Here is a 25,072-nt window from a genome sequence, read left to right as displayed (position 1 = left end):
GGAAGAGCCGCAGCAGGAGGGAGAGAGCTGAGAGAGAGAAGAGATTGTGCTGATAGCAGCGAGCAGAGGCACCGAGTGCATCGGGGACAGGAGCTCTGTGCCCTCTGCCAGCCCTAGAACAGCCTCAGCACGTTCCACCTCAGTGCAGGAAAATATGAATTCCACTGTGCTGGGTTTGTTTAATGGTGTTTTAGTTCCATCTTTCTTTAGAAGTGGCTTTTTGTGGCCTTTTCAAGCTTAGGGCATTGACTGGAGGAGAGAAAACTTTGGGATGTGCAGCAGGTGAGGGAAAATAGAGCATCTCTCAATAAATAAAAGTCCTGGTGGTGTTTTCCAGCACTTAAAAGGTTGTGTGGCATCACTGCAAAGGCAAAACCATCTGGAAATGCTTCAGCCTCGGCTTTTCCTCACTGCTGGTTTGGTTTGGCCAAGGCAGGGTTTGGGATTCTTGTAGAAAATTGCTTTGCAGGCAGCATGGGGGTAGATTTAGGAAAGTAAAATGGAAATTCTCTGCCGTTTTCATGGGCTGGGCCAGCCCCAAGGTGAGGGTTGTGGTGACACTGCTGAGGGATGGGGACATCCAGAGGGACATGGGGAGCTCGGGAAAGTGGGAATCCCATGAGGTTCAACAAGGGCAAGGGCAGCACCTGAGCCAGGACAAATCCTGGGATGAATCCAGGCTGGGATGAGCAGATGGAGCAGCCCTGGGAGAGCTGGAGCTGCCCAGCCCAGAGCCCTGTGCCCAGTGTGGGATCAGGAGAGGGATTGGAATTGGGATTGGCATTGGGATTGGGGTTGTGTCCCTGAGCCCCTCAGGTGAGAGCTCACCTGGATCCTGTCCCAGCCCTGTCCCAGCCCAGGGAGGAGCTGGAGCTGCTGCAGAGCCCAGAGGAGCAGCAGGATGAGCAGAGGGATGGAGCAGCTCTGCTGGGAGGAAAGGCTGGCACAGCTGGGATTGTTCACCTGCACAGGAGAAGCTTTGGGCTGAGCTCAGGGTGGCCTTGCAGGGCCTGAAGGAGCTGCAGGAAACATGGAGAGAGACAATTGCCAAGGGCTGGAGGGACAGGACACAGGGAATGGAGGGACAGACACAGGGAATGGAGGGACAGGACACAGGGAATGGAGGGACAGGACACAGGGAATGGAGGGACAGGACACAGGGAATGGAGGGACAGACACAGGGAATGGAGGGACAGACACAGGGAATGGAGGGACAGGACACAGGGAATGGCTCCCACTGCCAGAAGAAAGGCTTCTATTGGATATTAGGAAGGAATTGCTCTCTGGAATGGTGAGGATGGGCTGGGATGGAATTCCCAGAGCAGCTGTGGCTGCCCCTGGATCCCTGGCAGTTCCCAAGGCCAGGTTGGACATTGGGGCTGGGAGCAGCCTGGGACAGTGGGAAGTGTTCCTACCAAGGATCTGGATAACTTTTAAGGTCCCTTCTGACCCAAACCATTCCATGATCTGTGATTCTCTCCTGCCCTGGGACAACTCCTGCCTTTCCCAAGTGCAGTTGGACCTTTCCAGTCAGTGGCTCCTTCACAGGCTGCCCAAAGGGCTTTGCCTCCTGTTTGCTGCATCCCTCCTGAGAGCATTTCCTGGGATATTTCACTAAAAATCCCATTCAGCAAAGTCTCCCATTTACCTTCCTGAGATGTTTTTCATGTGCCAAGCAGCCCCTCTGGGCTCACTTCTCTCAGATTGTTCCCCTTAAGAGTCTCCCATAGACAGAGGTCTGAGCCTCTCCAACACAAGCCAGACATCCAAAGTGAGTTTATAAAGTACTCAAAATCTCAATTCTTTAATTGAACCTTACTTTGAGCAAAGCAGTACCCTCCAAAAGAAAACAGACATAAAGGAAATCTCCAGCCTCGTTTAACAATTTATTTTGATGTTAAATGTTGTTAAAGTTATGTTTTGTTTCTTGTTTAAATCTGCCTAATCACTGGGACCATTTGTTCTTGTTCTGTGACAAATTCTCCCAGTGCTCCAGGTTTAGCTGGAGCCTCTCCTCACTATTGTTTTTGCTCAGCTTAGCAGATCCAGCCCTGAAAACATCTCAGGAGTGGTTTTTTTTTTTTTCTCTTAAAGCTGCTAAAAGTGGTTTCATACCTGGCCCAAACCTCTCCCCAAGAAAATGTTAATATTAAAACAACATAGGTTTCTTTTTTTTTGTTGGCTTTTTTTTAATAGATCACTTTTCAGTATTTCCTGGTGTTTTTATCAACAGCATCCAAGGAATTCACCATTTACATTCCCTATTTCCAGCTGTATTAGCTGAAAATATCTTGTGATGTTGGCTCTTAAAGCAAAATATCTGTAGCAGCACAACCTAAAGGTTCAGATTGGATTTTAGAAAAAAATTCCATGGTAAAAGGGGTCAGGCATTGGAATGAGCTGCCCAGAAAGGTGGTGGAGTCACTGTCCCTGGAAGCGTTCCAGAGGTGTCTGGAAGTGGCCCTTGGGGACAGGGTTTGGGGTGATCTTAAAGGTCTCTTCCCACCTTGATAATTCTGGGATTCTGTGATGTTTGCTCTTTCTCCATTTAGTTAGAACTATTTTATTTTTATTTTATTTTATTTTATTTTATTTTATTTTATTTTATTTTATTTTATTTTATTTTATTTTATTTTATCTTATTTTATTTTATTTTCCCTGGCCAGCTCCATTTCCTGTGTAAATCACGGATTTTTGGAGGCAGAACCCTGCACCGGGGAGCCCCTGGAGCTTTCACGGTGCCGCTAGATGGTGGTGTCCGTGTTGGGAACATTTCCCTGGCTCTGCTCCAGGCAGCACTCAGCGATTCAGCTTTTCCTGCGGGTAAATCATTAGCGTTAATCGCCCTCACTTACAGTGAAAATCGCCCTCACTTACAGTGAACGATTGGCCCAAACATTGCGGGGAAAATCCATTTTTCCTCCTGTCTCGCCACCTCTCCCAGCCAAAAGCAGCTGTCGCCATCCCTTCCTATGCAAGGAGAGAGGATGAGCAATTAAATCCTCAGATTAGGGAGATTCAGGTTTATTTATTTTCTTTTTCTGACGTCTGTGACTTAGAATTAAACTTAGAACTTTTAAGCTCTTAGGGCAGAGAGGTCCTTTAGCTCTGGAGCTTTGCAGGGCTTGCTGAGCATGATCTCAGCTGGCCTTTAGCCTCAGTTAATTACATAAAATAGAATTAATAACGTCTTTTCCCCTTCACATTTGACACCTGCATTGCAATACCCAGCTTGTGCCATTAGCAGCAGCGGGCAGTGAATATTTCCCAGTGGTTTTCCTACCAGGCTGCAGTGACAGGAATTCATTGCTGGCAGGTTTTGCTTCTGGATTTTTAAAATTCTGTGGAACAGCAGATTTCCATTCAGATTCCTCAGGTGGAATTTCTACAGGGGGTTGGAGCTGCTGAGGCAGAGAATCCAGAGATGCTCCTCAGAGAGGAAAGTGTCACCAGCCCTGGCAGGAAGCAGCTCTGGCATCAAATAATTTGGTTTAAAATGGCATTAATTTGGCTGGATTTAGCATTAAACACTTTGGGCTTGCTCAGAGAAATTTCTTTTAAGAGACCATTTGTCTGGATCTGAGAATGTGGAGATTTATGGCACTTAGCACAAGTGATCAAAAAACATCCTGTATTTAGCTTATCTCTCTGAATAAGACTTAAATGGTTCCAAACTGATCAGAGAGCCTGAAGGAATTTGGTGTGGGATGTTTGGAGATGTGTGAATGTCACAATAATTTAATAAAAAACCTCTGTGACCTTTGAAGCTCATTCTTGGGCCTTCCCCTGGAAGGTGACACCATGCATATATAAAAATAAATATAGAAATATAAGCATAGTATTATATAAAATATTTTATATAGATACAGGCACATATACACATAATAAAATATTAAAAATATCATAAATATATGATAAAAATACTTGTCTGAACTTTGATCAGACTAACCAGCCAAGCACATTTGCAGAACACCAAGGGTGGGTCAGCTTGTCCTTAAGGCAGAAAAGAGAATTACAACACACACAGTGGCAATTTTCAGCTGACCTGTAGGTCTTTGGGTGAGGAATTTTTATATTCATCTGGTATTTTTATATAAATATTTGGTATTTATATTAGAGACCAGGTTGCTCCAAGCTCCACCCAACATAGCCTTGAACACTTCCAGACATGGAATTCATGTCCTTCCCTCTTTAGCAATAATATATACATATATATATGGGATATATTAGTATATATTATTATATTCAGCATAATTTATATGTATCATACATACTGTATGTTATAAATATTCCTGCATACACATGCAGTATATTGCACCTTTTTACATCCTATCTGCTGTATATTAGATATATACCACATAGGCATACATATAGAATATTATGCACAAACTATTTTTATATACCGTACATTACATATAATTTATAAAACTACTGTATATACAGTACACACACTAGAGGGGATTTATATGGTGTGTTATAGACGGTACATTTTCGCCTATAATACATTATATATAGTACGTACGCGTATTACACATACAATATATACTGCGTATACAGCATAGATGGCATATATAGTATATTCTATAGATATAATTAATTTTACGTGTTGGAGCCGTACCTCTCCCTCACGGCGCTGCCCTCACCCAACATGGCGGCCGCGGCCTCACCCGCCACCTGTTGCCGCGGCGGTTTCCTATTGGCTGGATGGCGAGAGGGGGCGCGGCCGCGGCTCCTGATTGGCTGACGCGGGGCGGGGGCTGAGAAACAAGATGGCGGGCGGGGGGTGGGAGAAGCCGCCTCAACGACGTCGCCGCCGCCGCCTCCGCTCGTGTCCGGCCATGGACGAGCCGCCGCTGCAGCAGCCGCTGCCGCCCGGGGAGGACGAGGAGGAAGGGGAGGAGGAGGAGGAGGAGGAGGAGGAGAAGGAGGAGCCGGACGCGGAGTGGAGCTTTGTTGACCGAGAAATGGAGGCGGTAGCGCTGCGGGACCTGCCCAGCGCCACCATCGCCTGTAACCTGGACCCGCGCGTCTTCCAGGACGGCCCGTACCGGGTGAGGGGGGCCGGGAGCCGTGAGGGGGGCGCGGTGTGCGGGGCTGTGGCTGTCGCGATTCTCTGTGGCTGTCGCGATTCTCTGTGGCTGTCGCGATTCTCTGTGGCTGTCGCGGTTCTCTGTGGCTGTCGCAGTTCTCTGTGGCCGCCTCCACCCTCGGGAGGTGCCGGGGGAATGAGGGGGCGAGGCTGTGGCTGCGCGTCCCCGCCGCCCCCTCGGTCCTGCCGGGACCCAGAGCCGGAGCCGCGTCCCGGAGCCCGTGAGGGTGGAGCTGGGCCCTGCTCCAGAACAGGGACAGGAGGAGAGGGAACAGCCTCAGGCTGGGCAGGGCAGGCTCAGGGTGACAGCAGCAGGAATTTCCCCATGGAAAGGGAGCTCAGGGGTTGGAACTGCCCAGGGAGGTTTGGGGTCCCCATCCCTGCAGGTGGCACCTGGAGGTGGCACTCAGGGTGACAAGGTGGGGACAGGGCACAGCTGAGACTAGATTGGCTGGGAGGGATTTTCCAGCCTCAGGAATTCCATGATTCTGGGGCTTTCAACACCAAAATCTATTTTACTTTATTCCTGAAACCACACCCCAGGGTGAAGCTCTGCATAAAACAGAAATGAAATAAAATATCCCTGGACCAACCTACCCTGAGCTTTGTGCTTAAGATTTTGTTTGGTGCACCCGATGTTGTGGTTTTGGACTTTTTTTTTTTCCTTGTTTTTTGTCGTTGGTTTTGCTATCAAACCCTTTGATACTGAAGGAAGTGCTTAGTTTTTAAACAAATTTGAGTTAAGCAGAATGGACTTTAAAAATTGTGCAGTGGTAACAAATTAATTTGAGTTTCATAATTTCAGCATAAACTGTGTTGTCTTCACCCTGGATGACAACATGTACAGATACTGCATAAATTACATTTCTAAGGTACAGAATGGGAGAATTGTCTTGAACTGGAACAAATATCTGTCTCCAGCAGGGAAGAAAAGTCTCAAAGTTTTATATATAACACAAAACCTTCAAGAAAGGGTTGTGGAGGTGCTTGGAACTTGGTGACCATAAACATGGTAGGTGCACACAGGTCTAAAGATGAAAAATCAGTTTAGGTGTCTGGTGGCTGATTTTCAGCTGAAATACATAATTTGGCTTTGATTAGTAAAGTTACAGAGCTGGCAAGAGCTGATCCCTCTTTAAAACTGGGCATAAGTGATTTTTAGAGGAGCACACATGGACTGGCTGTGTTTTTAATTTGTTTTGTTGGCCAAATGTCAGGAAGGTGCAGAGAGAGAAAGTGGAACGAGGCCCTAAGGCTGATTTTGGAGGTGTGAAAGGTGCCCTCAGCATTTGATGATCTAAGAAAGACAAAGTTTATATTAAAAATGAGGGAAACATTGCATTGTCCAGTTTTCCAGAGCATTTGGTGGCTCTGGTGTCCAAGGAATTGCAGTTCTGTCACTCAGGTGTGGGAGGTGATGGTGGTCACACTGAAATGCCACTGTCTGGATTCCTTTTAAAAGGCTGTACTTGGTTAGGGAGTGAATTTAATTCAATTCCCTTGGTTTGGTGTAGAATGTGCAGAGAAAATTCAAACTTGGGGAGCAAAGGTGTGGAATTTGGTGATGATGGAGGGATCCTCAGGTGCAGTGTTTGTAAATACTCTGAATTTTGGTTCTGTTCTATTCTGTGAATGTTCTGCTTTTCCCAGCAGATGTACCACTCCTAAAATACCTTTTCTCTAGAATGAAATGGTTTTTTTTTCCTTCAGTGGGCCCCTTAATAATCCTGGATTGCCCTATTTGGGGAGGGTTGATCCAATCAAAGGTGAGACAAGATACTGATAACTATTTCTATTCTGTACTTCCCAAATCATGATTTCTGCTGGAAGTACTGCTTGAATATTCCTCCTTTTCAGTTTTTAAAAGGTTTTTTATTGAGGTGTTGATAATCCCAGTTGAGAAATCAGAAGTTTTAGATTAAAAACCAGACCTTCCTATCAAGGTAATAGTTCTGTCAAATGGCAGTTTATTCTCAGAAGAAATAAAAATACTTCATGACCAGTTTCTTAATATCAGTCTAAAATCTTCCAGAGACCACCTAAGTACTTACTCTCAAGTTTTCTAAAGCAGAGTTAGGGAATTCCTTTAAATTCTATATTTTTTTTCTTTTTATTGAAGTAATTGCCTCAAAAAAAAAAACCAAAAAAAAAACACCACTTTTTCTCATCTTCAAGTTGGAAAATTAGCTTGGAAAAATTTGGATTTTTTTGAGCTGTCTTTTACATTGGATCTGCAGCTTTTGGTAGCTTCAGTGTTGATTGTGTGCTTGAGGAATTGTAATTCTGTGTTCATCCAACACCCAGATGAGTTTTATTTTTAAAACTGTGTTCCTGTGTACTCACTTATTTAAGAAAAGGTGTCAGTAGCTAATTTCAAATCGGGTTTTTGTATTTTTTCCATCCTTCTCATGTGATATTCCATTTTTAAAGAGCTGGTTTAAGTCAGTAAAGGACACTCAGGGATTTTTTTATGGAATTTGTGCTGTCAAATCCAAGCACTTCCCTGGCTCCTGTTATCCCAAGGGATGTGCCACACTTCCTGCTGAATTTCACAATTCTGGCACAGCCACAGGAGGGCTAAATAATGAAATAATTTCATTTATGCCCCTTGCTTACCCAGGTGTGCTCTGCCCATTTCCATTTCCCCTTCACTTTCATTTGGGCAGTGGCCAAGAGGAGCACCAAGATTTCCTACAAAGAATTTCATTTCTCAGATAATCTGTGGGTTTTAGGGCTAGGACAGATTTTTTTGTTGGAGACAGTTTCACTTAGGGTCAAATTCCATAAATTCCTTGAAAATATTTCTGAGTTTTGGAGGTGGTGGAGTCTCCATCTCTGGGAGTGTTTTGGAGGTGTTTGGATGCGGCACTTGGGGACACTTTAGGTGTTTAAAAATCATATTTTAGACCTATTTCCATATTTTAGACCATATAATATCCCATTTCCATTATGGTTCTGCTGGGAAAGTCACTTCCACCCTTAATGATTCCATGATAATTACCTTAATCTGCTAATTTTTGCAAATTAATGAATGTAGCAGCAAGTTTTCCATAATTAACAGCAACTTATATTCATAGAGAAAATGCAAGGAGGCTGTTCTACTGTGGGAACAATTTTTCTCTGGGAAAACTTTGCTGGAAAACTGAATTATTAAAGAAGTTCATCTTGCTGGAAGTGCACTCAGAGTTGGAGTTGAGCCTGTGTCCTCACACAACCCCCAGAACTGGCTGGGAAACAATCTCTGCAATTATTTATTAAAAAAAAAATAGAAATTTTATATTTGAAGATAAGTCCCACCAAGGTGAGTTGTGTAACTCAGGAAAAGCAGAGCTGCAGGTGAGCTGAATCCTGGGAATTCCAGCTCCCAAAATTCCCCAAAATCATTTTTTCCTTCAGCTTGGTGTGGTGTCAATGCAGAAAAGGCTTTTGTGAACTCAGCTGAAAATAAAGCTGTTAACTGAGCCTTGCTTTTAGACATCTTTAATTGCCTTGCAGGCCCCTGAAATAATCATGAGGTGGATTTTGGGTTTTTGAAGTACTTAAAGAATTACTTTGCTCTGCAGGAAGTTCAGCAGATTTCTCAGTATTTGCAAAACTTTCTTTACAAATAATCTCCATTTTCTGGTAATCTCTTCCTGCCTCAGCCACATGCCTCCTAATCCTTTTACTTCATATTTTTTAAGCCTGTTAGATCACATTAAAAAGAGAACATTTTAAAAGCAGATTTCCAAAAAGATGAGTGTTTTATAGATTTTTTGTGACCACAGCTCTGGTTTTGGCAAAATATTCCCTAATGGGAATGTAAAACATAATTATTGGCACCTGCATAAATTTTGAAGGTTTTCATTCTTTGCCAGAAAAAAAATCTCTTTTTGTGACAGTGTTTATAGTTTTTAATGCTTTTGCTTTCCAAATAAAGCTCAGGTTAAGACTGTGGTTCATAATCACATTTCAATAATCTGGATTTATTTTGAACACTAAAACCATTACAAAACAATTAGAAACCTTCCATTATGAAAAGGTTTTGAATAGAACTCCTGGAAGTATTTAGTTAAGTGGAGGTATTTTGAGCAGCTTCAGGTTTATATCACACTTGGACCTTCTGTAGAGCTCCAGAATATTTTTTTTCTGTGTGAAAAATCCACTCAGTGAAGTGCTCAGAGTTGGCTGATCAGACAATTCTTCAAGCAAACAGTACAAATACTTTTATAGGTAGAAATAAAACAGAAATATACAATATTTATATATTAATTTAAGCATTCAAATAACTCCTGCTGCACAAGATGGTTGTTGGGTGCCTTAAAAATACTTAAACCTAGAAAAGCAGAGTTGTAAAATTGTCATGAGTGTTGGAGATAATAACAAAAATTACTTTCCACAGGATCCAGTGCTCCAGTCATTAGCCCAAAATCTGGTAGAAAAATCCCACACCAGGTCTGAGCATTCCAGGATTAGGAATTTCATCTTCCTGGAGAGTGGAAATTTAGGGAAACATTGGTGAAATCCCTGGGAAGACCCAATCTGCATCACAGTGCTGTGCAGGGCTTTTAATTTTTTCCTTTTTTTCTTTTAGTAGGAGCAAATGGAGCTTTGTTCCCAGGATTATTGTCCTATTCATTAATTAAAAATATGAAAATAAGTGCAGTGTTTTAGAGGTGAGACTGCCTTGAAACTCAGCCCAAACACCCCTCAATAACATCAGCATTAAATAATTATTGATATCAGCAGTGACTGAACTGTCCCATGCAGAATAGGCTTGAATTATAAAGTCTTTTTAGCAGCAAAAGTTTAATTCTGTGACAGTTTATTGCTGAAGTAGTTTATTCAAGATTTTAATAAGCAGTTTTTATAAATTTATAAATAATTTTGGTTATTAATAAGTAACTGCAGGTCAGGAGAACTGTAAATGAGGGAAATAATTAAACAATGATGCAATATATTTACATTAACTAGCAATATATGTAAATACATTTAATATTTAATGTATTATATAATGTAAATATATTTACATTAACCAGAATTTCCAGTGAAGTCTGGGGCTTGTTCTGATGTGTGAAAACAAAATCCTGGGTTTGAGTTGGAAGGGACCCCAAGGATCATCCAGCTCTGTCTGCCCTGGGCAGGGACACCTCACCTGGGTGGGTTTGGTTTAATTTTGGGTTTATTAATGGTGGTTAAACACTTTCCTCAGTGGCCATTTGGGGTTGTTTTCATGGAGGGTTTTATCTCCTGTTCTGACCAGGTGCTCTTTTTCTCCTCATAAAATCTGGAAATATGCTGGGAATGATTGAAATATGGGCTGTGCTCAGTCAACCTGAGGTCTAAAATACCATTTTTAAATTGTTTTGTGGGTGTAATGCATAATTAAACTGAAATGAGATGGAAGTCATTGTCCCAGAATGTTTGGGAATCCTGATATTAAAAATGAGGTGGTTGGTGAGTGATACCTGCCAAGCACAGGGATTTAGGATGTGACAATATCCCAAACAGAGTTTGTGAGGTTCTGCCAGCTTTAGATGGGAGAAGAATCATCCCTAAGTACCTTTAGACCTTTTGTCTCTTCCTCCCAGCACTTTTTACTGCCAGAGATAACCAGAATTAATTTAATTAATTGAAATGATTACAGTCATTGATTACTGGCCCTGCTCCCAAAAGCAGAGCTGTCAATACTCACTGAATTTCATTTATTAAAATGTAACTTCCCTCTGCCCCAGGCAGATTTTAGAGGGTCACAAGTGAAGAGATGGATTTGATTTTGCTTTTTGAGGTTTTCTTTGGAGTAATTTTGGTGCTGGCAAGCAACTCTTGGTTATTGAGTTGAGAGTCCAGAGCTCAGGAGCTGGATTTGAGTTTTTTTGTTGCTGAAATGCAAAAGGCAGCAGGAAAATTGAGACAGCATCTCAGTTTTCAGTGGTGTGAGAGTGGCAGCTGTGTGAATTCAGGGCTTTTTGATAAATTGATTTATTCATAATGTCTGTATCAAACAGCTTGTGGGGGGAAAATCCTAAAAAAAAAACTCCATAAATGTAAGTTTTTGACTTTTATATGCAGCCAAGTAAACCAAAATCATTTTATTTTCTTGCATGGACTGAAAACCATTCTGGAAACTTCCCTGAAGGTTTGGTGCTGATTTCAGAACAAGTGGCTGTTTGTATGGAGGCCTCTTAAAATTCAGGCTGTTTTCCAAGAAGGACTGGCTGAAAGGCAGGAGAATTGTTCTTTTCTTTCCTAGAGGTGCTGTTTCCTTTCTCTGAAGGTAGGAGCTGGTGAGGTGCCAAAAGAGCCAAGCTGTATTGTTAAAATGAATAGATTTTTTCCTATTTGTAATTTTTTTAGCCATTCATAATCCATATAGTTAAACAAAACACTCCTGTGAGTTTGTAGTTAAAATATCTTCTTCCTTTCTGATAACCCAACAAGTGAGATAATATTAAATACATTAAGAGTAACTCCCATCTCTGATTATTTTAGTATAGAATTGTTGATGATTACTGAAAGCTGCAGTGGGAATATGTCCATTACTGTGGAAAGAGAAGGTGAAATAAGAATTAAAATGTCCATTTCTTGCAGGTTGTGATGTTAAATAGTAAGAGAAAGTTTCTTGTGGCAGCCACAGCTTGTGGAGGGGGGATCAGTGGCAATTCCTGGGGGTGCTTGCCCAGCTCCTGGGGTGTGTGGCCATTCCTCTGCAGGATTCCTTGGCCCTTGGGCCAGATCCCATCCAGCATTGCCTGGCTCATGGAAACTCTGATTAAAGGTTGAATTTTCCTCAGGCTCCAGGGTGAAGCAGCTGCTGGGGCAGGCAGTGGAAAGTATGAGCAGCTCCTGCCTGGGGTTGTGCAAGGCAGAGAAAATCAGCTGAGAGCAGGTGAGATCAGCAGGGCCTCTCTGAGCCCCTGGAGCCCCACTAAACACAGCCCACCCCACAAAACATCCCATATGTGATATTCTCCCTTTGGGAAAGGCTCAGAGTCTGTATCAGGTATAGAACAGCTTCAAACACATTTTTGGAATTTTTTTTTGGGATCTATCCCAACATCAAAGCTCCTCACCTTGCCCAGAGCAGCTGAAGTGCAGGAATCCTTCCCAGGAGGTGCTGTCAGGAGAGGCTGTCCCTTAGTGAGCATCTGTGCCTTCCTTCCTGGGCTGCCAGAGTGGAATTCTGCTCTTCCCCACTGCTCTGCAGTGATGTTTCCATCTCAAAAAGGCAAATCCAGACATTGCTGTAGCAGCAGTTAGAAGGAGATGCAGAACTGTGTTGGCTTTCAGCAAGTGGGAGTTCCTAACCTAAAAACACTGCCTGGAATATTCAGGAATTTAATTTAATTTTCAACAGTTATTTTCTAATGTTGATTTTTTTTGCCCCTTTAATCAGTGTGGTTCTTGCCATATGAATAAATAAATAAAGTACATCCTCAAAGCTCTGTTGTTATATACCTTAAAAGCTTTAAATGCCAGTGTGCTGCTGATGTGTCACTAATTAATGTCTGAGATAATTACAGCATATCAGGCATTAACCTCAACAAAAATGCAGGTGATTTGGGATAAATTCCAGACTCTTCTATGGCTCCTTTTGTTATCTTTTATTATTTTATCAAGGCTATGTTGTAGCAACCTGGGATAGTAAAATGGAATTGGAATTAGATGATCATTAAAGTCACTTCCAACCAAACCATTCCATGTTCTTTGTTAGCATTTTTAAAATCCTTTTGAAATTTCCAGGTACACTTGATTTGTTCTTTGAAATGCAGAAACTTCTTGTAATTGCTTTGGGTTTTTTCCTACCTTCCCAGAACATTCTTAGGAAATATTTTGAAGTTTATCTTCCATTCTTCCTTCTGTGACTGCAGTGGAAAATGTCATTCTTTAAAGATCACAGAAATACCAGCCTGCTTCTGACCAGCTCATGTGATTTTTCCAAAGCCTCCTGTGTTAAAGTTAATTTTTTTAAATTTCCTTTTCTTTCCTTAGTCACAGAGGATGTGTCAGAAGATGAACACATAACTTCAGCTTGCCTGGGATGATATCTTGAATATTTGAGTTAAACAAATCCTGCTGTCATGTTAGAAGGAACTAGAAATTAAAACAACCCCAACACCTGCTGTTTTCATCCTTCTTTGCTCTTCCTCAAGTCATAGTTTTGGCATAATACAGCTGCATTTTTCATGATAATAAATTGTTCATTACAGAAGTATTTTTTCATCCTACTCATCAGGATAATGATCATATCTTCACTCAGTGGGAGAGTTCTTATACCTGTCACAGCTGGAAAAAACCTATAAAGATGTAGAAAAAAACTTTAGGGACAACTGCTTTACCTTTTAGAATTTTTTTTTTTTTTCCCCAGAAATGGCAGTTAAACAGGAAAAGTAAAAAAAAAAAAAAGAACACTGAACCTCTGACCTCAGGGATGATACAGTCCTGAAGGTGTATGGGAAGCACAGAAGCACAAACAGCTGCAAAATGTTTGCTGATCAGAGTGAAATAACCAGTATAAAATAATGATCAGCTAATTAATTCTTGGGCACTGCTGGGAATCCCTTCCATGCTTCACAGGGGTGATCTGGAAATGTGGAGAATGATGTTTTTATTTCATGGAATCAGAATGGAGCTGAACATTCCAGGGATCCAGGGGCAGCCACAGCTGCTCTGGGAATTCCATCCCAGGGAACAGATCCCACCCAGCCCTGCCCTCCACCAGCTTCAGGCCATTCCCTGTGTCCTGCCCCTCCATCCCTTGTGGAATACTGGACTTTGGTTAAATTAAGATGCTTTTTGTGACTGTCTGGTAGATTCCTGTGGAACCATCAGTGCAGGAAGTAAATGAAGAATTAATCCAGCCCCAGTGTGCTGTGCAGTCCAAGGGGGTGAGGAGGAGTCTGCTGTGACACAGCTGGCACTGCCTTGCTGCTATTTAGGGACCACTTGGGCTGGGAAGCAAATGCTGACAGTGGGGGCTATTTTTGAAAGGTGTTTAATTCTCACTGTTCATCAGCTCCTGGAGTTATTTGTAGCAGCTCCATCCTTTTCAGTGCCTTGGTGAGAAATGATGCTTTAAAAGGTAAAATCTAAAGAACTCCTAAAGAAAAATTAAATCTGTGGTTCTAGGAGGAGCAGATGGAATGATGTGAATGAGTTGTTGATCACTTAAATTGGAAAGCAGAGTGACTTAAATCTTCCTTCTGTGTCACCCAGTCCTGGACTAAACCTAAACTCCTCCAGTTCAGGTGCTGGTGGTTTAATCATCATTGGTAGGAGAGCAGTTCCATCATCATTTTATCCGTAAAAACTGCCCAAGGATAAACTCCCAGCCCAAGGGAAAGGATCCTGTGAAAGCTGAGTGAAAGGAGAACAAAATCCAGCTGCAGCTTGACAGGCCATGAGGATTTGGGGAAAACAGCTGCATCAATAAATCCAAACACAATCAATCACCATGAGCAAAGAAGTACTGAAAGATTTTAATGTGTCAACCTAACCAGGTCAGCTTGAGAGTAAATAATCTTTATTTTTTAAAACAGATTGGATGTGGGACACCAAATTCACTAATGAGCAGAGAGCTCTGTGTTTATTTCATGTATTTACAAATTATTGTTTAATCTCTCTTTCCCCCAGTTCTTTGAGTCTCCCTTTGTTGCTGCTTGTCCTGATTAGGAGTTTGCCTTGCAAATGCTCTGATTTGAAGCCTCTAATTTGGCATTTCAGTCTGCACAGCCCTTGCTGTTGCAGTGAGGTTGCAGGAGGTGGAACTGGCAGTGCTGTTTTAAGCTTTTCTTTTGCTCTGCTGGGCAGGTTGGAAATGTCAGCTGTAATTTTCTGAGTTGATTTTGGAGACAATCAAAGTAGATGCTGTTGGATCAGGTGACTTTGAGAAGTGACTGGTTTGTGGTGGTTAAAAATATAAAATACAGTGTTTATGAAACTCTGCCTTCTGAAAGGAGCTCTTCATCATGGCCAGGCTGTTTTTATGGAGATCACTTGAGCACATTGATGTGCTTTCCTCCTAATCCAGCTCCTGCAATAAAACACTGCAAGCTTTTAGAGGAGTACTTCAATCACAACCCAGTTCATCTGGAAAGGATGATAAGGCTCAGCTGGGCAATGGGCATAGTCCTATCAGTGTTTGCTGAAAGGCTGAGCACACAGCTGAAGGTTTTCCTTTGACTGGGATGTTGTTGCAGGAGCTTAATGAGGTTCCTCAGAAATCCCTTGGAGAGTGGCACCAGCTGCAGACACACCAGGAATAGCTCAGGCAGCCCCTGCTGGGAGCTTTGGGCCTTTCTGCCTTCCCTGGGGAAAAGGAGCAGGGGAATTTTCCAAAACAGGGGTTGGGGGCTGGAAACTTTCAGAAATCCTAAAGCAGTCTGGGGCCTATCACAGGGAGGAGCTGGAGCTGCTGCAGAGCCCAGAGGAGCAGCAGGATGAGCAGAGGGATGGAGCAGCTCTGCTGGGAGGAAAGGCTGGCACAGCTGGGATTGTTCACCTGCACAGGAGAAGCTTTGGGCTGAGCTCAGGGTGGCCTTGCAGGGCCTGAAGGAGCTGCAGGAACCATGGAGAGAGACAATTGCCAAGGGCTGGAGGGACAGGACACAGGGAATGGAGGGACAGACACAGGGAATGGAGGGACAGACACAGGGAATGGAGGGGACAGGACACAGGGAATGGAGGGGACAGGACACAGGGAATGGAGGGGACAGGACACAGGGAATGGAGGGACAGGACACAGGGAATGGAGGGGACAGGACACAGGGAATGGCTTCAGAGTAGGATTTGATGGGATATTGGGAATCAGGAATTGTTCCCTGGAGGGGCTGGGATGGAATTCCAAGATTTGCTGTGGCTGCCCCTGGATCCCTGGCAGTGCCCAGTTGCAGGTGGGACACTGGGGCTGGAGCAGCCTGGGACAGTGGGAGGTGTCCCCATGGCAGGGTGGAACAAGGTGATCTTTGATGTTCCTTCCATCCCAAACCATTCCATGATTCTGTGATTCATTCTAACATCAAAACAGGTTTCCAGTGTTGTAAAATGTTCCTAATGAAGGTTAAAAATAAACCTGAGGGTGATAACACACTTGGATGGAATTGATGGTTTCACAGAATTCCAGACTGGTTTGGGTGGAAGGGACCTCAGAGCCCACCCAGTGCCACCCCTTCCATGGGGACACCTCCCACTGTCCCAGCTGCTCCAGTGTCCAGCCTGGCCTTGGGCACTGCCAGGATCCAGGGGCAGCCACAGCTGCTCTGGGCACTGAGAGCTGAATTTGTTTCCTGTGGAATTGCACAGGGGCAGCAGCCCAGGTACAAATAGTGTGGAAAATGTCCCAGGGAGCTTTAGCATTCCCACAGCTGATCTGCATGGAAATCAAAGTGAATTCCTTTCCATTTCTTAAGGAAAATGGGAGGAGAGGAGGGGTCTGGGAACTGCTTTGAGGACTTATTTTAGCAGCACCCTCCAGCCTCAGCTGGATCAGAGGCTGAGCAGGGCTTGGAGCAGGTCTGAGTTGGTCTCAGTGCTGTGGGTTGGGTTTAAGTGACACCTGAGGGATTTCAGGAACCAGTCAAGCAGGGAGTCTCAGGGAACTTGTAATTAATTCACAGTACCTCTGTGTAAAAAACTTTTTGTAGTGCTGTAACTTCCAAGAAGGAAAATCAAAATTCAGTGGGTGATACAAGTATTCAGGGGAGCTCTTTCTAAATAAAATATTTTCCTTTAGTATTTTATTAATAATAATTAAATAAAATATTTGCTTTAATTTTTATATTTTCATAAATATTTTCTTTATTGAAAAGTAAAATAATAGAAACAAGCACCTGGTTTTTAGACTTCTAAGACTGCACTACTAGGAAATCAGGATATACAGGGAATAGAGTGAAATATATGTATAAGTTTTGATTTTTCTGTTATTTAGGAGAAAAAAGTAAATCACAGTTGATAGAACAAAGTTATTAAACTGCTGTTTGTCTCTAAAGAGAGAAAGAGGCACAAAGATTCCCAGTTAGAAGCCAGCCCAGGAGAATATCCTGCTTTCCATACCTTGCAGACTTTGAGAAATGTTTTCCAGGACAGCTGAGTGCAGCCTTGAATCACTTATGGAAAAGCCAGTGGAAGGAATGAGTCAAAGAAATGCCTGTCAGGAAATGGGGCAGCTTTGCATCATTTGATACCAGTCATGGGACATCCATTTTCAAAAGCTCTCGTGAAAAGAGCAAGTGAAAAGTTGCTGTTCATTGACTTTCTAAAAATGCTTATTTTGAAATCAATATGGATTTAATATCAGCCAAAAGGGCTTTTCTCTGAATTTCCCTTTTCTCCCTGGATTCTCCTGCTGGCATAATCAGGGGAGTTGGGAGGGAGCTGGCAGGGAATGGTATCCTCACAGGCCAAATATTTATTTCCTGGTTGATAATGAATTAATTATTTTGTATTATCAGTGTAATTATCAGCTGAGTTCTCCAGTCTCTGTTCTACCCCTGCAAATTCCTGAAGTGTGAGAACTTCCATGGTTTTCCCACTCCTTCCCATGGTTTTAACATGATCTGTGTTCATTATTCTGGTGTTGCAGGGCTGAAAAAAACCTGAAATGCCACAAAAAATGGGGAGGGTGAGGGATTGCAGCTTTGTGTTGTTGGAGTCGATCCTGGGGGAATTTTTGTGAGTGGGCTGTGGATCCAAATGTTTGGGGCAGCTCCTTGGAAAGAGCTGCTTCTGTCCTGTCAGAGATATGAAGCTGAATATTGAATTCCTGACAAATCCCATTTTCTGCAGCTCCCACTTCCTTGCCAGGAGCTGCCTCTGCCAAAGGTGATGCATCCAAGATTTTTAGGGAGCTGCAGAGGAAGTTGGGTTGTGTTTGGGTTTTTCTTAACAGGTTTTTTGGTTTGTTGGGTGTGGTGGTAGTGGTTTCTTTTCCTGTGGGAACAGCTCGTGCATGGATGTATTCTGGATTAAACCAGCCAGGGCAGGGGGAATAAGTTGAATTTTTGTTATTAATAAATGAAAGCTGCTGCCTCTATTTTATGTTCACCTGTTCTGAACTGCCCTGCTCAGTTCCTGGGCTGCTTAGGGAAGAGGGCAAAGTAAAGGAAAGGTGCTTAAACACCTTTAATTGCCTGGAGAAGTGGGTGGTGCCTCACTTACAGTTAAATCCAGCTGAAGACATTTAAAAATGAATTCTCAGCCATTCAAGATCCCAGAGCTGAGCACTCTCCTCCCCTCCCCTCCAGATCCAAGCTTGTCCCTCTCACTGCACCTCCCCATCCACTGGAATTTTTATTTCTCCACAATTTGTGTCCCCTTCCCAAGGCCTCAGAGAGCCATTGGAATTCTTCCTGTCACTTTTGCCCTTTGATTCTCAAAACCTGAAGCCTTCATCCTCTGCCAAATAAACTTTTCATTTCTCTCATGTCCTTGAACCCTTTTTCCTGGTGGAAATTTTCTGAGAGGCTCCAGACATTCCAACCTTTGGCTGCTCTCTGATGATTTGGGGAAATGTTTCTCAAGATGACTTGGAGGAAGCTCTCTAAGGGACATTTTCCTTCCCTGAAGGAGCTCTTCCAAAGGCAAACATTTCCAGATCATTCCTGAAAGGATTGAGTTGTCCTGAGGAGATTTTCCCTGTCTGAATGTGAGGTCCCAGAAGAGAATTCCCCAGAAATTCCCAACCTTTATCCTGCTCTTTGTTTTCTGCTCCTCAGAAATTCCCAACCTTTATCCTGCTCTTTGTTTTCTGCTCCTCAGAAATTCCCAACCTTTATCCTGCTCTTTGTTTTCCCCTTTAGGTGAGAACATACCCAGTGGGATCTTTCTGCCACCCTCCCCAGGCACTCAATATTCCATCAATATTCCACATTTTCTAGAGAGACTCCAGCTGCTCTAGGCTCAGTGGGTTGGAGCTCCCAAGTGCAGAGCCCAAAGAAATTGCAGTGCTGATCAGGCTTTCAGGTGCATTAGGGATAAATGAGCATCATAATTCCTCATCTCACATTCCTTTGTTCCAAAATACTAATTTTTGAACAAAGCAGAGAGATTTCTGGATTTTCCTTAGAGGGTTTTGTTGTTCCCTCAGCAGGTTTGGTTGAAAATCCTGGATGGCATTGGTGTTGGAATGTTTTTCTAAATGGAATAATTTTTTTTTTAAATGAATAGAAAAAGAATTGCCATGAAATACTGTCTGAAAATGTTTATTTCCTTTTCAGTACCCCAATGAGGGAAAATCATCATTAATTTATTCTGGGTCATTTCAGCATATTCCCAGCAGGAGTGGAAACGTGTTGGAAAAAGCCTTCACATTTTGGAATATATTGGCCACATTCAAAAGTTTTCTAAATGAGGCTGGTGATTATTCAGCTGCTCTGTAGTGGAATTTCCTAATGCCCACTTTTGTGTTCCCACTCAGTGAACAGGAATTCAGTGTTTAATGCTTGGAAATGGAAGTGTAAATCATAGATTTTTCCAAGGATGGAAGAAGCACACTGGAGGTATTTATTTTTCAGATGGTTGGCTGGAAAACTGTGTCCCATGGAATTTGTAAATGGCACTTGTGTGACAGAGCTCAACTCTGGAGATTTTATTTGAATGTATTTAGATCTCCTAATGCAAAAATGACACCAGCTCATACATTTGAAGCTATTCAAATGTATCCTGTAAGTCTTCAGGAAAAACAGCTCCTTCTTGGCACTGCAGTTGGAATTTGCATTAAAAAATCATCAGGGGGTTATTTGAATATTTTTTTTCTTTTTGAACCCTTAGAGGAGTGGCTGCAGTTTGTGTGGCAATTCAGGAATTGGCTTCCCAGGAGCCTCCCTGAGTCCAGAGGTGCTGCCCAGAACTGGGGGTCCCTGAGCACTGCAGCTTTCTGTTGGACTCACAGCTCCAGGGGATGGTCCTGCAGATAAATGTGTTTGATTGCAGCAGGAATTAATTGGATTGGGAGCCTCCCCAGGGAATGGGCACAGCCCTGAGGCTGCCAGGGGCACCCAGGCTGGGATTGCTGGGTCTGTGCAAGGGCTTGGATTGATGATCCTGTGGGTCCCTTCCACTCTGGAAATTTCAATATTCTTCTTTATTCTTCTTTTGAAATAATAGCAATAGATGCAGGAAACCTTCTGGAAGGTTTTGTTTCTTCTGTCCCAGGAACAGCTGTTGAATTAAGGTCCAGAAAATTAAGGAGTGATATGGGAGCAAGGTTGGGTTGGAAATTCACAGCCTTGGAATAGGTGAGAATTTAAAGTGGAGGAGGAAGAATTAAGCTTGGAAGTTTCAAGAAGTTTTTACAACAGTTAGTAGTGACAGGACAAGAGGTGATGGCTTCAAACTGATGGAGGGAAAGTTTAGATTGGAATGAGGGAACAATCCTTCCTGTGAGTGTGGGGAGCCCAGAGGAGCTGTGGCTGCCCCTGGATCCAAGGCCAGGTTGGAGCAGTGAGAGGTGTCCCTGCCATGGCAGGGGTGGCACTGGGTGGGCTCTGAGGTCCCTCCCAACTCAAACCAGTCTGGGATTAAATGGTAAACAAAATTGTCTCCAGGTTTTGGAGATCCCCTGAGGACCTTGTTCCAAACCATTCTCCACAGCTTTGTTTGCTGCACAGCAATCAGATTGGTTCCTCCAGCAAATGTCAGCAGGGAGCAGTGATGGCTCTGGGAGGGGGAGCAGCCCAGGGAGTGACACCTGTAAGGCTGCACCAAATTCCCAAAATCATCTGGAACATCTGAGGAGCAGCCTGTGGGAGCAGGGACACCAAGACACTGCTCTGGGTAAAGGGCATTTGGCTGTTTGGGGGAGTGAGCACAGGGTCCCTGCAGTGGTGGGCCAGGCTGCCTGCTTTATTCCATGGGCCTTGAGGAATGGGAATGCTCCATCTCTGCAGGGTTTGAAGGTTTTCCAGAGGAAAGGGCAGGTGAGACTAAGAAGGGAAAACTGCCCTGGCCCAGCCTGAGGCCATTCCCTCTCCTCCTGTCCCTGTTCCTGGAGCAGAGCCCGACCCCCCTCCCTGCCCCTCCTGTCAGGGAGTTGTGCAGAGCCACAAGGTCCCCCCTGAGCCTCCTTTTCTCCAGCCTGAGCCCCCTCCCAGCTCCCTCAGCCCCTCCTGGGGCTCCAGCCCCTTCCCCAGCTCTGTCCCTGCCCTGGACACGCTCCAGCCCCTTTGACTTTCAGAACAGATTTGGAAACAAAGCTTTGGTTTCTCAAAGAAAAAGTAGTTTAATTGCTTTATCTGAACCTTTAATATGCACTGATTGACTCTTGATTGAGATGTTGAGTAGGGAATACAGACAGGCTGACATAGATTCATTCCTTCTGCTGTTTTCCTTCTGTACTGACCTTTTATATTTCCCTCCTTCATTACCTGGAACGTACAAAGTGAGATAAAAATATCTTGAATTCTTTGGTCTTCTCAGAAAAGTTTTAGTGAAGATGGAATTGTATTAAACAAAAATTTCCACCTGCCTTTTGGTGCTGCTGTGATGATCAGTGTGTGTCTCATCAAGCCAGGGAGCCAAAGGAACATTTTCTTCCTCAAGGAATATATAAAAGACAGGGATGCTGACCTCAGGCTCTTGCTCTACCATTGTAAAGTGGATATATATTTTGAAGACATAATGTGTAATACATATTGGAATTATGGAATGGTTTGGGTTGGGTCTTAAATCCCATTTAATCCCACCCCTGCTATGGCAGGGACACCTCCCACTGTCCCAGGCTGCTCCAGCCCCAGGGTCCAGCCTGGCCTTGGGCACTGCCAGGGATCCAGGGGCAGCCACAGCTGCTCTGGGCACCCTGTGCCAGCCCTGCCCACCCTGCCAGGGAACAATTCCTGCCCAAAATCCCACCCAGCCCTGCCCTCTGGCACTGGGAGCCATTCCCTGTGTCCTGTCCCTCCATTCCCTGTGTCCTGTCCCTCCATTCCCTGTGTCCTGTCCCTCCATTCCCTGTGTCCTGTCCCTCCATTCCCTGTGTCCTGTCCCTCCATTCCCTGTGTCTGTCCCTCCATTCCCTGTGTCCTGTCCCTCCATTCCCTGTGTCCTGTCCCTCCATTCCCTGTGTCCTGTCCCTCCATTCCCTGTGTCCTGTCCCTCCATTCCCTGTGTCCTGTCCCTCCATTCCCTGTGTCCTGTCCCTCCATTCCCTGTGTCCTGTCCCTCCATTCCCTGTGTCTGTCCCTCCATTCCCTGTGTCCTGTCCCTCCAGCCCTTGGCAATTGTCTCTCTCCATGTTTCCTGCAGCTCCTTCAGGTCCTGGAATCTGAATCTGGATCCCAACCTTACACAGGCAGCTCTGAATTTAACTTCTAAAAGCTCCTGTAAGATGAATTATGTCTTCCTCACTCCTCTTACACATGAGACAAAACTGATCTCAGCTTATTGGCACTGTGTTGTTTTAAATGATGAACCATGTTTGGCTTCAGTATTCTGTGTTTCTTGGGTTCAGCTGCTGCTGGAAGGCAGGAATTGGGAAAGGATTTGCTTCCGTTGGGAACACCTGGGTCAGGGGAGCTCTGACCACCCTGGCTTTGGTTGGATGGGGTTTGAGCAGAGCCCTGTCAGCTGTGGGGCTGGATTTTGGCACTGCTGGGACTTTTCCTTTTTCCCATGGAGGAGAATTAGGGAATTTTTTTAGGGGGACCCTGTGGCTCTGCACAACTCCCTGACAGGAGGGGCAGGGAGGGGAGGCAGGGACAGGAGGAGAGGGAACAGCCTCAGGCTGGGCAGGGCAGGCTCAGGGTGACAGCAGCAGGAATTTCCCCATGGAAAGGGAGCTCAGGGGTTGGAACTGCCCAGGGAGGTTTGGGGTCCCCATCCCTGCAGGTGGCACCTGGAGGTGGCACTCAGGTGACAAGGTGGGCATGGGGCATAGCTGGGACTGCCTGGGCTGGGAGGGCTTTTCCAGCCCCAAGGATTTGGGAATTCTGGGATTCCCTGGGCTTTGTTCCTGTCCCTTTCACCCCCATCCTCTCCTGAGCTGTCACAACCTGGCTGTGTTTGTGTGGGAGCTTCCATTCCCCATCCCTCCGTGTTTGGGCTGCTCAGGGCTGTTCTCCTTGTGGCTCTGTCACCATTTCAGTAGATCTGGGTTAAATTTCTCTGAAATGTGGTCCCTGCTCTGTCCCCAAATGTCACTCTGAGCCCTCCCTGTCCCAGCCCAGCATTCCCTGGCTGCCCTCAGCCCTGGAGCTGTGCAGGGCTCCAGCTGTGCTCAGTGTCAGAGCATGCAGGACATGCTGCAGGAATGCAGGAATCCACTGGAAGCATGTTCCCTATTCCCTGCACCTCTCCCTCTGCCCAGTCTCACTTATAAATAACCTTACAGCTGTTCCCTCTTCATAAACCAGCCAGATCTTCATGCAGAAGGTGCCCCCTCACTCAAGAAAAAATGATCCAAAGCCATTTTTGCTTCTGGAGTGATGTGTTTGAACATGTCCCTTCTTTCTGTCTTGAATTATTTCATCTTGCAGCTCCACAGATCTGTTGATGACTTTCTAGATTGATTTCTGTCCCTTTCAGCTATCAATTCAAATAAATAACCTTGGAATGGTCAGAGTGGAGCTGATTTTTCCTGGTTGCAGTGGTAGGAATCTCTCATGCTTCCTTTATTCCATTGTTACCCAGTGCTTGGGAGAAATCTCTTTTTGTCTTGGGGGCTGCAAGAGCATTTTTAACAAATCACTTCCTTCAATTCTGCTGTAAATAGTTTTTCTCCAGTATGAGAAGTGCCCTGTTAACCCATTTTGTTTTCAAAGTCCTTGTCCTTTTTTAGTTGCTAACAAATAGAGGTGATCTTTGGAGAATTTCCACCTCTTCCCTGTTTTTTTAATCTCCACTCTGAGGGAAGGATTTATATAGACAGCTATATTTAGAGAAGCCTTCAGCAACCTGGAGAAGAGCTGTGTGAGGATTTCCTGCCCTTCCCCATCCAGAGTTGGCTTTTCCTAGGGTGGCCTGTGCAGGGTTTCTGTGGTGAGCTGGCCACTGGACTCCTGCCCCTGTCACCTTCTTTCCTCCTTTCTGCCAGAAATAGAAATAAAAATCAACATGCAACTGCAGCTGGCCATGGGAATCTTCTTGTTTACTTTTGTTGTGGTTTATTGGCATCTTTGGCTGTTTGTTTTCTCTCACCCCAAGATATCATGGATTAATTATAATATTGCTGGACAGTCCTCCTCAGGAATTTCCCCATACTTTTAGAAAGCATCTTCTTGGAGGCTGTTTTGATGATCTGAACACAAATTCTCTGTGGTGAGGGAATTGTTTCTTGGATTGACTTTGCAAGAACTTTCTCCTTCCCTTTTCTATCTCCCAACCCAATTACTGCAAAAGATGTTTCATAATGTGCTTTTTCTACTATAAATACATCACCTGTAGATAATTTTGGAATTAGAGTAAAGCAGTTAATGAGTTTAAACAGAAATAAAGACAGTAGAAATAGGCAGGGGTTTTTTATAAACCCATTTACATTTACCCCTCTGTAACTTCAAGTGTAGAAAAATGTTTGAGTCTTGAGTTTGTGTTTGAGTTTTGTGTCCTAAGGTGCAGAATCCTCAGTTTTTCCACTGGCTTTCTATGGGTTTGCCTGGCATTGTAGAAAATGGGCACTAATTCCTCTGCTTCTGTTTGGAACAGGAAAAGATTTTCCTGGAATAACTGGAAGTCTAAAACAGAGGTGACACTGCATCCCAACCATGTGGTCTTCAGGTTTTATTGTCAGCTGAGTTTGTTTTTGCAGTAAATATCTGTGTTACCATACAGAGCATGCCAGTGCTAACTGTGCTGAATTAATGCTCTGATAAATGTTTCTAACAATCTTTATTTCTGAAAAGATCTCAGAGTTGCCCAGTAGTGGAGTTTTAGAACCATGGACTCCTTGGAGAGGAGCACTCAGCATAACTGGATGGATGGAGCCCAGCCAGGCCTCTGTGCCTCCTATTCCATGGATTCAGATCCTTAAAATTGCTTAAACCTGCACAGGGGTTGGGGTCTGGGTACCTGCAGGGC

At 44.1% G+C, this 25,072-nt stretch overlaps 1 protein-coding gene across 17 annotated transcripts in view; it reads left to right on the top strand.

The window, feature by feature from the left end:
• The first annotated feature begins 4,682 nt into the window (after window positions 1-4,682).
• RCAN1 (regulator of calcineurin 1) overlaps window positions 4,683-25,072 on the top strand; it is a 36,698-nt gene continuing 16,308 nt past the window's right edge. For all 17 annotated transcript variants that reach the window (XR_008839832.1, XR_008839836.1, XR_008839844.1 and 14 more), the window contains exon 1: window positions 4,683-5,051. Coding sequence is in view for 1 of the 17 variants with exons in the window: in XM_056484737.1 (XP_056340712.1) it covers window positions 4,770-5,051 (282 nt within the window). In the remaining 16 variants the exon portion in view is untranslated. The remainder of the gene's footprint in view (window positions 5,052-25,072) is intronic.

The sequence above is a fragment of the Oenanthe melanoleuca genome, chromosome 1 (genome assembly GCF_029582105.1).
Source record: "Oenanthe melanoleuca isolate GR-GAL-2019-014 chromosome 1, OMel1.0, whole genome shotgun sequence".
In the NCBI taxonomy this organism is placed as follows: Eukaryota; Metazoa; Chordata; class Aves; order Passeriformes; family Muscicapidae; genus Oenanthe; species Oenanthe melanoleuca.
The sequence above is the reverse complement of the archived record's forward strand: the minus strand, read 5'-3'. Positions and strand labels throughout refer to the sequence as shown.